This window comes from Nannobrachium achirus (assembly GCF_963921795.1).
Source record: "Nannobrachium achirus genome assembly, chromosome: 2".
Taxonomy (NCBI): Eukaryota; Metazoa; Chordata; class Actinopteri; order Myctophiformes; family Myctophidae; genus Nannobrachium; species Nannobrachium achirus.
Genome location: NC_137811.1, coordinates 17,312,373 through 17,329,071, shown reverse-complemented (window position 1 = coordinate 17,329,071; position 16,699 = coordinate 17,312,373). Strand labels below are relative to the sequence as shown.

The 16,699-nt window shown below is 46.8% G+C and overlaps 2 protein-coding genes across 2 annotated transcripts; one reads left to right on the top strand and one right to left on the bottom strand.

Annotated features, from left to right (window-relative positions):
* Positions 1 to 10,345: 10,345 nt before the first annotated feature.
* On the bottom strand, positions 10,346 to 11,050 carry LOC308280377 (proteasome subunit alpha type-2-like; the record flags this gene model as incomplete). Its single annotated transcript, XM_080720638.1, has 1 exon — positions 10,346 to 11,050. The coding sequence occupies one exon, from the start codon at positions 11,048 to 11,050 to the stop codon at positions 10,346 to 10,348; it is 705 nt and encodes a 234-aa protein (XP_080576764.1).
* A 429-nt stretch (positions 11,051 to 11,479) lies between these two features.
* Positions 11,480 to 13,060, top strand: LOC308296797 (uridine-cytidine kinase-like 1; the record flags this gene model as incomplete). Its single annotated transcript, XM_080740122.1, has 1 exon — positions 11,480 to 13,060. The coding sequence occupies one exon, from the start codon at positions 11,480 to 11,482 to the stop codon at positions 13,058 to 13,060; it is 1,581 nt and encodes a 526-aa protein (XP_080596248.1).
* Positions 13,061 to 16,699: the final 3,639 nt, after the last annotated feature.

The window sequence follows — 16,699 nt, the reverse complement described above, 5'->3', positions numbered from 1 at the left end:
CCAGAATATGGATGCTGTGGTTTAAATTGTTAAGATAATAATGCCTCGAAGCAGAATGTAAATGTTCAGGCATCCCTGCCATCTCAATGAAGAGTCTGCTGGGCTGGACGTTGCTACAGAGCAAAAGACAGAGATTCTGTTCTGGAGACTACCTAACCCTGCCCAAGCCCATGGAGAGGAAGCAGACCAATCTCATGTCCAGGTGTTCTGAGCAGGGATGCAGGACTGACTGTGAATGAGAAACAGAGACCAGTGGAAACAGTGTGTCTTTAGATCAGTTATTCTCAACCTGTGGGATATTGCAAGTCGGTCCCACACTACTATATATATTTATATATATATATATATATATATATATATATATATATATATATATTTCCCCCTTGAAATCTGATACTGATACATAGGAACTTAATTCCATAGATACAAGGCGAAACACAATTGAATGATTAAATACACCTGACCACTGGTCAGATATGGGTGGACTGTGAATGCTTTTGAGACGTTCAAGTGGAATCTGATCCAGAAAAGGTTGAGAACCGCTGTTTTAGATCTCGAGGACACTCAAAGGATGATGATGATGATGATCCCCACCCCCGCAACATCAACTCAAAATCTTCTTCAAAAATAGCTGATCTAAACATTCGCCTCAGAACACGGGAACGTTAGGGTTCATGTGTTTCAAACTACTCTTATAGTACAATGTATTCAAAAGTTATTTAAATGAATGTAATTTACTTACTATCCACCTCTGTCTATAGGAGTGACATACATATCTGTGATTCGATCACCTCTGGAGAAAGGATCCCAGGATGTGCAGTGGAGGGCAGATCGTCAGGAGTCTGGTGGTGTTCTCCGTTGTGGAGATATGGCTCGGTGTGTCCGGTGTGCTGCTAGGTGTGTTCAGCACGGCCCGCCAACACCAGGCATCAAACAGGATGATCCTGGCCGACACAGCGCCTATATGGAGCGGAGTCTGTGTATGTACAACTATAGGGTGTTCCTTCCAACTAGGGAAGGCTGGGGAAGATGTCAATATTATTTACAGCAGCACTTTTTTTTAATGAATACATTTAAAGCTGTACTGTGGAAACTGCTCAACTAGTGGTCAGTAGCGGTATTGCTTTTTTCGGCCGGAGTCGCCGCGGACCACCGGAACGGGGGTCCGCGGACCCCTCACAACTCATAGAAAACATATAAAGAGAAGGCTTCAGAAGCTGAAAATAACAGAGTGGGGGTTCTAAAACTTTAGCGATTTAACAGTTAGGACAATTTTAAGATTTGTTTTATAAAAAAAGTTACATGGTATAACTTTAAATTTTGTCCAATCTGATATGAGGCCGCATGATATTAGGAAAACATGCAATATTCTATAATGTTGTTGAATACCTCGATAAAAATCACAATATGTCTCATGATAAGTAAAAAAAAAAGCTCTTTTGTTAATTTTTGCAAACTAAACACATGAATTCAAGACATTTTAACTAATATCTAGCCCAATAAAAGCAATATAATGCCTCTGAACTTTGAATTTCAACTGTTTCATGGAAAATAAAATTGTCCTTTTGATGTTTTACCGATTTTTGCTCCATCTGCAGCTAAACATAATAATATTACATTTACCTAGATAAATGCCGTCTCCTGCATGGCTCTATTAGCTCATTGGTAAAACATTTCAGCTCTTGCACAGGAAACCAGGTTCAAATCTGGGGTAGAAAAGGAAAGTTACAAGGAAAGCGCAGGCTGTGCAGATTTAATATTGTGATGTAAGACAGACTAGATATCGTATGGGATTTTTAATATTGTAATGTGGAATAGCATAAGAGTTGTCTTTTCCTGTTTTTTTGTTACTTAATAAAGAAATGTCAGAAATTAAAAATATAAAAATCTACTGTACAAGCTCAACAAGTCGATTATTATTTGGCTATTTTTTTATATTGTGATTAATCAATTGATTTTGTCCTACATCGCACATCCCTAACCCATTTTTTCGCAAAGCAAAGCCCTGCTTCATCATACAAGGCCGTTGCACAAAAGTAGTGAAAACAGCAGATCTACAAGCACACAACGCCTCGCACCGCGAGGCGTTGTGTGCTTGTAGATCGGCTGTTTTCACTAGTTTAAATCATTTTTAAAATGATAAATACAAAACAAACGGTTTTGGACATAAGGTTTCCACCCGACAATGACGAAATATAAAAAAAACTAGACCAGGTCAACCTGGTTGTGCCAGACCCCCTGTCTGTCATCATCATTTATGACATCATGCCTTTTATAGGCATGTCATCATCATGTCATCATCATACCCTTTATATAGAAAACCCGGACAGACATTTGCTTATGTAGGCCTACCCATTTCATGGGTCTGGCAATTAGGGCCTCTCCAACTCTTTTTCCCGGGCTGAATCAGGGGCCCAGCCCGTCCCTGGTATGGTGTGTGTGTGTGTGTGTGTGTGTGTGGGGGGGGGGGGGGTCCCCTGGACATCCTTTATGCACAATCCTTTAAGCACAATCTAAAGAAGAAAAATAATTTACTTGATAACCAAACTTGCGACCATTCATAATCAATCACTTTATTTGACAACGTATCCTGTACTACTTGAAAGTACAGTAATGCTGCACTTTATACACAACTCATTTTAGTTTATGTTGCCCTCTAAAACGCGGCTATTGTCTTGTGCAACAAGTAAAAGTTGACTTGTTTTAGTCCGGTTTTGTTACATAGGCCTACAGACAAAAGCCAGATGTTCGTAGGAGCGGCTACAGTACATCTTGTATGTAGCTGTATATCTTTATGTAGGTATATGTCCCACTCTTGCTCATTGGCCAAGCTTAATGAAATTAACTCAATTCACAGATTTTTGTATTTATGATTTGTTTTCACTGTATAATGTAATGTAATGTGTTCTATTGTCTATATATACTTTTTTTTTATTATCAGCTTGGCTATTCAAAAATAGCAGATCTATAAGCTCACAGCGTGCAACGCTTGTAGCTTGAACATTTAGAATAATATATATTGTTTTTCTTCTTTTAACACATAACCTCTCTACTGGGGCCTCATGGCAGGCTGTGTGCTGCTGACCTGGCTGACCTGTCGCCTGGCCAGCAGCGAGCAGCAGAGACTGTTCCTGGAGAGGGACGTCTCCCTGCACCACTCCCACTCCCTGCCTGACAAGGTGAGCAGACACTATGAGAGGGACGTGCTGGCCATTGGGAAAAGTGTGACAACTCCCGAACGGCCGGTTCATTCCCGGCTGGTCCACGCCGGCCATTAGGAAAAAAATACAAATAAAATGTCGGCCTTCGTTCCATTTTGTGGGCTGGGCAGCCAACAAAGTAAATCGTCACTGTCGGGCAGAAACCTCGTATCTCCAAGTTTCAAAATTATAAATTTTTTCGCAAAGCAAAGCCCTGCTTCATCACATAAGGCCGTTGCACAAAAGTAGTGAAAACAGCAGATCTACAAGCACACAACGCCTCGCGGTGCGAGGCGTTGTGTGCTTGTAGATCGGCTGTTTTCACTAGTTTAAATCATTTTTAAAATGATAAATACAAAACAAACGTTTTTGGACATACAAGGTTTCCACCCGACAACGACGAAATATTACTCATGTACAGTAATTGGCCCACTGGCTTGTCACTTCAAATCTTACTCAAATCTTTGAGTAGCAGCAGCGCTATATAGAGAGATCTCTCTCTATAGCGCCTAATGAGGGCCTCTCCAACTGTTTTTCCCGGGCTGAATCAGAGGCCCAGCACGTCCCTGCACTATGATGTAACGCATGCAAATGTAAGCAAACCCACGCAAAGTGTGCCTCTACAATCATTGGCCTCCCCATGCACTCCCAAACTCTCTGACATGAGCAATGGAGCCATCTCTCCATCACACGCCAAGCACTAGTGGTTGACAGTAACCTTTTTTAAACCAGTACGTCATGTCGCATATGCAAACTTCAGAAGGCAATCGTAGCCAATGAGGAGGGAATATGGGAAATGGGACAGGTCCATGTTGATGACTTTAGAGATGCTGTTTAGACAATTGCGTGATTTTAGGGCAAAATCTGTAGGAGCAAATTGTTTTTCAAAAACTGTCCTGATGGTGGCGCTAGAAGAGGGCCATGTGAGAAATTTGCCATCCAAGGAGTTTGTGTGCAAAGTTTGGCATCAATAGGGCCAACGGTGGCAGAGATAAGAGTAGGGGCAAAAGTGTGACGTGACGTGACGTGACGTGACAGACAGATGGACTGACTGACGGACTGACAGCCAGTGGAGGTTTTGGTAGTAACTGCGACCTGACGGTCGCAATTAATACAATTTAATTTTGTCCAATCTGTATGGCAGAGTAGCCTTTTAAAGCAGCCTTGCTATGAGAACATAGGACGCACTCCACACCGTAGTTGTCCCCGTACCCACAAACCTCCCCGCAGGGTTCACGCGGGTAGCCGGCCCGTTGCAGGACTCTGCTGTTTACTGTATGTTAATTCAATATACAGTAACTTATACAATTGGGGTGGTTTTATTTTGTCTCCCTGCTCTTCTATTGAGACATTTAGATTGTGTCAAAGGTCATGTCTCACCTAGACACTGCAGGAGCTGACGCGAATTTTGACCTGAAGGTCAAGATTCAATTTATCTTCTGAGCAAGCAGGCCCAGCTCTATTAGCTCAATGGTAACGAAACAGGGTTCAAATCCGGGGTAGAAGAGGAAACTTACAGTGCATTGTAGTATCTGTACTTTACTGGAGTATTTGTTTTGGTTGGAAGCTCATGACTTTCTCTTCACTAAATAGGCCTACATGTACTTTTGACTTCACTACATTTCTAGGGAGAAACCCCCACAATCTTTTGAATGTTTGGGGGCACATTTCAAACTTTAAATACAGCAATGCATTTTTATTAACAAGAAAATGCACTGACTGAAGTACAAATTTGACTGAGCAACTTCTAACTTTAGTTTAGTTAATATTTCCACCAGGAGTGTCTAAACCTTGACTCAAGTAGTACTACAAGGTTGCATACTTTGTCCATCACTGTAGCACACTGTGTTCTGTGTTCTTCTGTTGCAGACGCAGGACCTTGCTGAAAGATCCAGTGTTCTGCAGTTCCCATGCGATGACTGCAGTCATCAGTCCTCACCTCCACTGTGAAATAAAGGAATCTGTGAACAGATCCACTGTGAGGGTCCATGTCTCAGCCCCATACAGCAGATCGGCTATCTTCTGAGACATGGACCCTCACAGTGGAGTCAGTACTGCTGTATGGGGCTGAGACATGGACCCTCACAGTGGAGTCAGTACTGCTGTATGGGGCTGAGACATGGACCCTCACAGTGGAGTCAGTACTGCCGTATGGGGCTGAGACATGGACCGCACAGTGGAGTCAGTACTGCTGTATGGGGCTGAGACATGGACCCTCACAGTGGAGTCAGTACTGCTGTATGAGGGTCCGAGACATGGACCCTCACAGTGGAGTCAGTACTGCCGTATGGGGCTGAGACATGGACCCTCACAGTGGAGTCAGTACTGCTGTACGGGGCTGAGACATGGACCCTCACAGTGGAGTCAGTACTGCTGTATGGGGCTGAGACATGGACCCTCACAGTGGAGTCAGTACTGCTGTATGAGGCTGAGACATGGACCGCACAGTGGAGTCAGTACTGCTGTATGGGGCTGAGACATGGACCCTCACAGTGGAGTCAGTACTGCTGTACGGGGCTGAGACATGGACCCTCACAGTGGAGTCAGTACTGCTGTATGGGGCTGAGACATGGACCCTCACAGTGGAGTCAGTACTGCTGTATGGGGCTGAGACATGGACCCTCACAGTGGAGTCAGTACTGCCGTATGGGGCTGAGACATGGACCGCACAGTGGAGTCAGTACTGCTGTATGGGGCTGAGACATGGACCCTCACAGTGGAGTCAGTACTGCTGTATGGGGCTGAGACATGGACCCTCACAGTGGAGTCAGTACTGCCGTATGGGGCTGAGACATGGACCCTCACAGTGGAGTCAGTACTGCTGTATGGGGCTGAGACATGGACCCTCACAGTGGAGTCAGTACTGCTGTATGGGGCTGAGACATGGACCCTCACAGTGGAGTCAGTACTGCTGTATGAGGCTGAGACATGGACCGCACAGTGGAGTCAGCACTGCCGTATGGGGCTGAGACATGGACCCTCACAGTGGAGTCAGTACTGCTGTACGGGGCTGAGACATGGACCCTCACAGTGGAGTCAGTACTGCTGTATGGGGCTGAGACATGGACCCTCACAGTGGAGTCAGTACTGCTGTATGAGGCTGAGACATGGACCCTCACAGTGGAGTCAGTACTGCTGTATGAGGCTGAGACATGGACCCTCACAGTGGAGTCAGTACTGCTGTATGGGGCTGAGACATGGACCGCACAGTGGAGTCAGTACTGCTGTATGGGGCTGAGACATGGACCCTCACAGTGGAGTCAGTACTGCTGTATGGGGCTGAGACATTGACCCTCACAGTGGAGTCAGTACTGCTGTATGGGGCTGAGACATGGACCCTCACAGTGGAGTCAGTACTGCTGTATGGGGCTGAGACATGGACCCTCACAGTGGAGTCAGTACTGCTGTATGGGGCTGAGACATGGGCCCTCACAGTGGAGTCAGTACTGCTGTATGGGGCTGAGACATGGACCCTCACAGTGGAGTCAGTACTGCTGTATGGGGCTGAGACATGGGCCCTCACAGTGGAGTCAGTACTGCTGTATGGGGCTGAGACATGGACCCTCACAGTGGAGTCAGTACTGCTGTATGGGGCTGAGACATGGGCCCTCACAGTGGAGTCAGTACTGCTGTATGGGGCTGAGACATGGGCCCTCACAGTGGAGTCAGTACTGCTGTATGGGGCTGAGACATGGGCCCTCACAGTGGAGTCAGTACTGCTGTATGGGGCTGAGACATGGACCCTCACAGTGGAGTCAGTACTGCTGTACGGGGCTGAGACATGGACCCTCACAGTGGAGTCAGTACTGCTGTATGGGGCTGAGACATGGACCCTCACAGTGGAGTCAGTACTGCTGTATGAGGCTGAGACATGGACCCTCACAGTGGAGTCAGTACTGCTGTATGGGGCTGAGACATGGGCCCTCACAGTGGAGTCAGTACTGCTGTACGGGGCTGAGACATGGACCCTCACAGTGGAGTCAGTACTGCTGTACGGGGCTGAGACATGGGCCCTCACAGTGGAGTCAGTACTGCTGTATGGGGCTGAGACATGGGCCCTCACAGTGGAGTCAGTACTGCTGTATGGGGCTGAGACATGGACCCTCACAGTGGAGTCAGTACTGCTGTATGGGGCTGAGACATGGACCCTCACAGTGGAGTCAGTACTGCTGTATGGGGCTGAGACATGGACCCTCACAGTGGAGTCAGTACTGCTGTATGGGGCTGAGACATGGACCCTCACAGTGGAGTCAGTACTGCTGTATGGGGCTGAGACATGGACCCTCACAGTGGAGTCAGTACTGCTGTATGGGGCTGAGACATGGACCCTCACAGTGGAGTCAGTACTGCTGTATGGGGCTGAGACATGGACCCTCACAGTGGAGTCAGTACTGCTGTACGGGGCTGAGACATGGACCCTCACAGTGGAGTCAGTACTGCTGTACGGGGCTGAGACATGGACCCTCACAGTGGAGTCAGTACTGCTGTATGGGGCTGAGACATGGACCCTCACAGTGGAGTCAGTACTGCTGTATGGGGCCGAGACATGGACCCTCACAGTGGAGTCAGTACTGCTGTACGGGGCTGAGACATGGACCCTCACAGTGGAGTCAGTACTGCTGTACGGGGCTGAGACATGGACCCTCACAGTGGAGTCAGTACTGCTGTACGGGGCTGAGACATGGACCCTCACAGTGGAGTCAGTACTGCTGTATGGGGCCGAGACATGGACCCTCACAGTGGAGTCAGTACTGCTGTACGGGGCCGAGACATGGACCCTCACAGCACACCAGGAAAAGGCATTTTTATTTATTTATGTATTTGTATTAATTTGTAAGTATTTATTTATTTCCTTTCCTTTTTTTTGTTCCACCACAACTCAAAGACACATATTGTACTATTTACTTGATAGAAAACATGCTTTAAACCATTTTATATGTAGCCGATCTACGTACAAGCTCACAAAGCATCACATCATGTAATGAGGCGTTGTTTGCAAATCTGCTTCCATTTACTTCCATTTCTGGAGGTAAAATAATAATAATGAAAACTTTAACTTTAGTTCTGTAAGCATATTAATCCCAATACCTTTGTACATTTACTCAAGTAAAATCTTCATGCTGAAATACTGAAATGGGAGTCCTTCTCTGTTTGTAGTTAATTGCTGTTTATTTGTTTGCATTGATCATGTAATGAAGAGAAACTTTCCTGCATTCTAAACAGCCAGTGTGAGCGTGTGTAGCTGCTGCCATCTAGTGGATGAAACCTAAACCACAGATCCCTGTAAAAATAACACCACAGCTCAATGCTGGGCACACAACCAGTGGTGGGCAAAGAACTCCACTTTCCCCAGTACTACTGGAATCAAAGTATAGACAATTTCACCCAACTTCAATTGTAGGTTGCACTGTCAAAAACATAACTGAGTTAAATTAGGCCTACTGGTCTGGACTGAGTTAAAGTACTGGTCTGGAATAGCCAAGTACTGGTCTGGACTGAGTTAAAGTACTGGTCTGGAATAGCCAAGTACTGGTCTGGACTGAGTTAAAGTACTGGTCTGGAATAGCCAATCTACAAGCTCACAACGCGCCATGTTGTGATGCGTTGTGACGCGTTGTGAGCTTGTAGATCGGCTGTTTTTTAGTGAAGAGAGTTGGGGTAGATGGAAAAAGAACTCTTAAGTACAGTGAAAACCAGGTCTGTTTCACTATTAAAGCATAGAGGGTCTAAGACAAGTGGTTCAACTGAAGTGATATTAATGAATTACAAATATTATCAAATTATTCTGCATCACCTGGACTGGCATCACGACACCCTAGGGTGCCATGGCACTTTGGGAAACCCTGTATTAGATTGAGACTATTAGATATATTCCATCGATGTAGACATTTTCAAGCTACGAGAGTCTTAGGGTTCAACTGGAATGCAGCCCTGGACCGTCCAGTTTGAGTGGAGCCCGCAAACCTCCGAACATGCACATGCAAAATATAAGGCGCTTACGCTCTTGGCCCAAATGTTAGCTAGGCTTGCGCAATCTATGCACAACATATTAGTTCATATCGTTGAGTGGTGCTAACCCTAACCGCTCCTACGTCTGGCTGTGAGTAGGTCCCCATGTATGAGTGTCCGTATGTGTACATCTCCATATATGGAGATAACTGATGCCACGGACAGAACGGCCCATGTGCAGGGCCGCCCAGGCAGTTTACCTGAGGGGGTTGTGCCAAAACTGCAACCAGGAAGAAGAAAAACATATATATATTTGGTGACATTTGCGTGGTCGTTTTTTTATCACTCACTTGCATGTCATGACACCCTTTGGGCCGATTAACCTTGTGGGAGAGTGGGCGCCCTGTTTCTAGTTTTTGTAAAGGTGGACTAGGTGATGTTGATTGTAAAGAGAAAGTCTTTAGCTCAGCAAAGGATATGACCAAATATGTAGGCTAAATTAAAATACATATATTTAGCTGATATTGTGTATCCTTTTTCCTGATGTATTCTTCCAACATATGCTATGTAGCCAGATGTTGTTTGGTTCATTTGGTTCCCATTCTGAATGTTTGAGGTAACCAAATGTACCCATAAGGCTGTGAACTGTGTAGAATATGTGTCCGAGAGAAAAAAACAAAAAATCACACCTAGTTTGAAGTGAGCGGTGCTATTTATGAGTTAATTTAATCAAGTGTCCCACTAGCCAATCACAGTGCTTCCTGCGAATGGGACCCTGGGCGTACCGTATAACAAACTTTGAGCCGTTTGTGCCACGCTTCAGTTTACTTAAGCCCCAGACATTTTTTTTTATGTTTTTCCCCACCGGTTTTTGACCAGTCAAAGCCAGATGTTGGAGCTTAGCTCCTGTTCCAGGAGCACCACAAAAAAAAATCCTATCAAATGGGGGTCCGTGGTCTAATGGACATCAAAGGGAGTGAAATGAAAATAAGTTATCAGACACAGTGTGAAATGAGAGGTGCTATTTATGAGTTAATTTCATTAAGTGTCCCGCAAAGCTTGGCCAATGTGACCCTTAGCGTACAAACAGACACCAACTGACCAATCACAGTCCGGACAGACGCAGGGACAAACGGACAAAAACCAGATGTAGGAGCAGGTTAGCACCGCTCAGAAAAAGGTTGAGAATCACTGACTCAGGCGATGGCAGCCAGGTAGTCTTTGACCTCGGCGGGGCTCAACCGCCTGAACCCGGCCTCGTTGCAGACGCCCACCTCGATGTTGTCCTCCGTCATCTGGCCCTCGAAGCTCTCCTTCAGCGTCAGGATGGCCATGTGGATGGCGTCCTCCAGCTCCAGGTCGTCGTTGTACCTCTTCTCCAGGAAGGTCTTCCCGTTGACGTAGTTCTTCCCCATGGCCGTAGCCTTCCACGCAAAGTAGGCCCCGGAGGGGTCCGACTGGAACAGATACGACTGGCCCTCGTCCCAGCCGGCGATGAGCAGCGACACGCCGAAGGGACGCACGCCGCCCGACTGAGTGTACTCCTGCATCACGGAGGCCACCTTCTGGACCAGCTGGCCCGTGGGGATGGGCTCCCGGTACACCAGGTGGTACTGCTGGGCCACCTTCCTGGCGCGACGCACCAGCACCCTGTAGTCGGGCCCCATGCCGCTGTAGACCATGCCGATGTGCTTGGTGATGAGCTCCACCTTGTGGACGCTCTGCTCGTCGTTCAGGACGGACGTCTGCTTCTTCTCCGTGGCGAGGACCACCCCGTTGGAGGCTTTGATCCCCACCGACGGAGCGCCGCCCGCCACCGCTGCCAGGGCGTACTCGATCTGGACCAGCTTGCCAGAGGGACTGAAGGTGGTCAGTGAAAACCCGTAACCCTGCTCAGCCATCTTGGTTCTGCTCTGAGAGACGCAGTGGAGAAGCGTATAATGTATCACAAAATGGAAATACTCAAATTTAAAGTACCCTGAAAGCGTATTTCACTTAGTACAGCACTACACCACTGTGCATGTGGAAATGTCAAAAGTCCTAAAGCTGAGAGTTGGGCTAACAACACACGGAGTCTTCTTTTACTCTGGAAGAAATAGTTTAAATAGCCATTCTGTCCAGAGACGTGATGTAGTTTACACCTCAGAATACCATAACCGTATATGGCTTTAGACATGTCCATTGCTCTTGCCCAAATAAGGAGTTTCACAATGATGTCATCAATATTACATCAGTATTAACCGTATGTCACGTAACCTATGTCACATGTCGACTAGATATTCAAACGTATAATAATATCCATTGTGAATCGAGATAGAATACTATCAAAGATGAGTAGTGTTGACGAGAGGGCCTCCACCTTATCCAACAGTGGCGATGCCGAGGATACCAAGGATCGGCCCCTCCCCTCGGCAAACAAGGTCATGTCGCCAAGGACGCGGACCACCAGCCAGTCGGAGCCCCCTGTGCTGCGCACGTCCAAACGGACCATCTACACTGCCGGGCGCCCGCCGTGGTACAACGAACACGGAACCCAGTCCAAAGAGGCCTTCGTCATTGGCCTGTGCGGCGGCAGCGCCTCGGGGAAGACCACCGTAGCCAGGAACATCATCCAGGCTCTGGACGTGCCGTGGGTGGTCCTGCTCTCCATGGACTCCTTCTACAAGGCTCTGACCCCAGAGCAGCACGCCCTGGCCGGCAGCAACAACTACGACTTTGACCACCCCGAAGCGTTCGACTTTGACCTGCTGACCCACACGCTGCGCAAGCTCAAGCAGGGCAAGAGCGTGAAGATCCCTGTGTACGACTTCACCACGCACAGCCGGCAGAAGGAGTGGAAGACGGTGTACGGCGCCAGCGTGATCATCTTCGAGGGCATCATGGCCTTCGCATACAAAGAACTCCTGGAGCTGCTGGACATGAAGATCTTTGTGGAGGTGGACTCCGACATCCGCCTGGTGCGCCGGCTGAGGAGGGACATCACAGAGCGGGGCCGGGACATCGAGTCGGTCATCAAGCAGTACAACAAGTACGTCAAGCCGGCCTTCCAGCAGTACATCGAGCCCACCATGCGCCTGGCGGACATCGTGGTGCCGCGGGGCGGTAACAACGCGGTGGCCGTGGACCTGATCGTGCAGCACGTCCACAGCCAGCTGCGGGAGCGCAAGCTGCTCTGGGACATGGCGGCTCTGGCCTCGGCGCACCAGGCCCAGCCCCTCCCCCGGACGCTCAGCGTGCTGGACGCCACGCCGCAGGTGCGCGCCATGCACACCATCATCCGCAACAGGGAGACCAGCCGCGACGAGTTCATCTTCTACTCCCGGAGGCTGATGCGCCTGCTGATCGAGCGGGCGCTCTCCTTCCTGCCCTCGCGGGCGTGCGTGGTCGGCACGCCCCAGGGGGAGGACTACGAGGGCAGGGCCTTCCACGGGAAGAGGGTCACGGGCGTGTCCATCCTGCGGGCCGGCGAGACCATGGAGCCCGCGCTGCGGGCCGTCTGCAAGGACGTCTGCATCGGCAAGATCCTCATCCAGACCAACCACGACACGGGGGAGCCGGAGCTCCACTACCTGCGCCTGCCGAGGGACATGAGCGAGGACCACGTGGTGCTGATGGACTGCACCGTGTCCACCGGCGCCGCCGCCATGATGGCCATACGGGTGCTGCTGGACCACGACGTGCAGGAGGCCCAGATCGTGCTGGTGTCTCTGCTGATGGCCGAGATGGGCGTCCACTCGGTGGCCTACGCCTTCCCCCAGGTCCGCATCGTCACCACGGCCGTGGACAAGGAGGTGGACAGCCTCTTCCACATCATCCCCGGGATGGGGAACTTTGGGGACCGCTACTTCGGGACGGACGCTCGCGATCCGGACTGCGGCAGTGAAGAGATTGACGTGTCTGGTTATTTGTAAGCCTTTCCTTTGGGGATTAACCACTGTCATTAAACACTTTCAAGATTTTTCTAGAATGCTCAAAAATAGCAGATGTACAAGCTCGCAGCGCGGCACAAAGTGGTGCGTTGCGAGCTTGTATATCTGCTATTTTGAGAACCACTGTTCTAAACCGCTGTTATAAAATCCTAAGAGATTTCTGAATAATGTATATATAGATAAAATCTAAAATAGATTTGGATACTTCCCGGCTTCCGGCTTTAATGGGTAAACTTTAATTTGAACAATTCAGGAGTGCGAACACTTGCAATAGAGAAAGGCAGCCACAGACCCCATAGACCCCGTTCCCAAGGGAAGACCACTGGCCCCATGGCCACCGCACACAAAATGTGGTGGAAACGGAGCTGCACTTTCTAACCACCTGTACACTATACCAAGACATCAGAGACACGAGACTCTATTTCCATTTTCTTAATACCAGCTCTTATGCCTTAACTTAAAGGTCTGTCCATACTGTCTCCAACCACCAAACTTTCCGTTGGCGAGTTCCGACGCGCAGCTTTCCGAACGCTAATTCGGGGTAATGCTTCTCAGAAGATGCGAGTGACGTCCTTTTGTAGTTGAACTGGACCTTTCCGATGAAAAGTTCTGTGGTCGGAGACAGTATGGACAAGCCATTAAGTTAAGGCATAAATAAGAGCTGGTACTTAAGACAGTCAAAATAGAGCCCACAGATTATACACACTCAAAGAGAGTTTGAAAAACATGACCAACGACAAAAAAAAGAAGAAATACAATATTGTGAACTCTAGACCTACAGCACATATAAACAGAGCTGCTACCTTAAACGCATCTTAAAATCTGATGCTTTGTTTTATATACTATTTAATAGTTTTGAGAATAGAAGTGTTGCTATTTTTCCCAAAGTGACTGCAATAGATTGCTGTTATTTGTCTCAAACTGCTTTAAGTGTATATATACCCTGTATATATAATGACACAATGTGACATACAGTAGCTCTATTTACACAATGCTGTACCCCCTCCAACTGTAAATACAATCAATGTTTCAACTTTCAACAGTTTTTATATATTTTCACACTTGCTTGGGCAATGTAAACATCTGTTTTCTCCTGCCAATAGAGCTCCTTGGAGTTGATATTTAATTGAGTGTGTGCCCCTTTTGAGGACGATGAGGATGTTGATTTGCCTCTGATGCCCTGCTATCTGATATATGTGGGATTGGAACCAAGACATTATGGCATGCACATTCACCTATTAGGCTACCATGTACCATTTTGGGTTAATCTCCCAAACCAGTGGTTCTCAAACTTTTTTGGTTGCAGTCCCCCCTTTTTCAGATTTTTGAAGCCGAGTACCCCTTCCCCTGAATACAACATTTTGCTTAGAAAAATGTACATCAAAAGTCCAGTTCCAATGCTAATATGTTCAGAATAAAACAACATGGCAAATAAACATTGCTTTCCATTCAATAACAGTTGCACTAGTCAAGGTATTGGTGTAATTTGGTTTAAATAAGCAGTTTCACACAACGTCTGTCAAGGTTTTATTATTGACCATAACACTAAAATACATATTCTTGTCTAGTATTTTTCTCACGTACCCCCTGCAGTACTCCTGTGTACCCCTAGGTACCCCCATTTGAGAAACACTGTCCCAAACTGTTCAATCAATGACAAATGTCTTGTGCACACTGCTAGTAGACTTAACTTATTAACGCCACAATTCCTTTTTTTTTTGCCACATAATTTTATCTTATATCTATAATCGAAGTCAAAGGGGCTCCGATCGGGTTGAAAACTATCAGGGTATTCATTAATTCATCACCACGATTAATTAAGTGCATTCATTTACAGTATGATTAATTTAGTAACAAGGCATTTGACCGTGTTACAAACGGAATCATACACAGTGCAGGAGAAATCATACATTGTAAAATTAGACACAGATAGAAAGGTCAAGGTGGAAGGAAGCACAAGGGACAACAGAAGATGTGAGGCAGTGCTTTAATAACTTTTTTTGTTTTGCTGTGTTTGGCACACGTGTTGTGGAGTGTAATATTGTTTTTTTTTATTGTTTTGTTACGATAGATTTGTTTTAAATTAAGTGTGAAGATTTAGGAGCGGCACCGTCTGAGCAGAGGTCATGGTGGACATTTTCGAATCCATTTTTGCCACGGACTTACAAAATGAGTAGACAATAATCTTACCAGAACCACCACTATCCCTGAATGACCATTGCAGTCTGTAACTTTGAGACTGATCAAATGGCAGGGACAGAATCGCTTGGTATGATTTCCTCTACTCTTGGGCAAGACTCTTGTGCGACAAAGTAGGCCATTTGTGTACAAAAAAAAAAGTTTAAATATGAAATATTTCTTGCCTTACAGCAACAATATCTACTGTAGTCTCAGCATTTTAAAGTAAAACAGCTTCTGCATTTAAACACCACCACGCTACTCCATTTTGTGGTTCCACAGATAGAAAGCCCATTAATTTTTTCCCCCATAGAGATTTCCAAAAATGTTTGTATTTCTTATATATAAATGTTATATGTTAAAATGTTTTGTTTACTTATTGTTTTGTTATGCAAACCAAAAAGGGCAAAGTTACTATGCCTTTAAACGTTTCTTCACTCTGTGGCAAAGCTATTATAGTTTGGAATCTTTCATTTACTTTCATTTTTGACTTTTAAAGTGAGTTTTCTAGTTTAGCTTTTTAATTCTGCGTTAGTGTTTAGTTTTATATTGTAATATGGGGTAGTCAGGGGCGATCAGTTTAAGAAAGCACAGGAATATAGTAATGATAAATAATAAAAGTAACGTTCAATACAGGGAAACCCACCTGGGTTTGTAAGTGAGACAACAATCCAACTCAAATAAGTATTGACTTTTAATGAAGAATATCGATGGGTGGAATTCTTTTAATCGCTTTTCTAAGCAAGGTGCGAACGCAAAGTGCTTTACAAATGGTCATTCATTCATATTGCGAACAGTCGATTCCACTCACTTCCCACAATGGTGGCAAGCTAGCACCGAGCGACCCATTGGAGGCAATGTGGGGCTAGGACACTTGAGGAGCCGAGATTCGAACCACGGATCATTCCCGTTCACCACGCTTGTCTCGCTTACAAACCCAAATGTTTCCCACATACAAATGTGTAATGGGGGTTTAGTACATTGTCCACCATTGGCTGCGTCATAGCATAGGACTATATATAGAAATATGATCTACTATTTACAGGTAAAACATCAAAATACCAGCTAACGCTGCAATGAATAACAAAACATAAAAGAACGTCCAGTAACTGGCACATTTCTTTGTGTGCTTCTTTTTCTTCGTCTTCTTCTTCTTGCTCACACTGGGGTCCAAAGAATCCACGTCGGCCTTCTTGACCGCGGCCGGACGGGACCCGCTCTTGATGCCCGCGACGGCGGAACGGGAGGTGTCACCGTTGGCCATGCCGTTCTCCTCCGCCGGGAGGAGGGTTTTGGGGGAAAGGTGGGCGGCGCGACCCTCCACGTGCTCCTTGAAGTACTTCCTCAGAGCCTGCTCCACTCGTTTCTGCTGAACCTTGCCCCTGAGCACGAGCCTGTTGTGGCTGTCTATGGAGGCGGCCGTGCCGCCCAACTCCACGGATA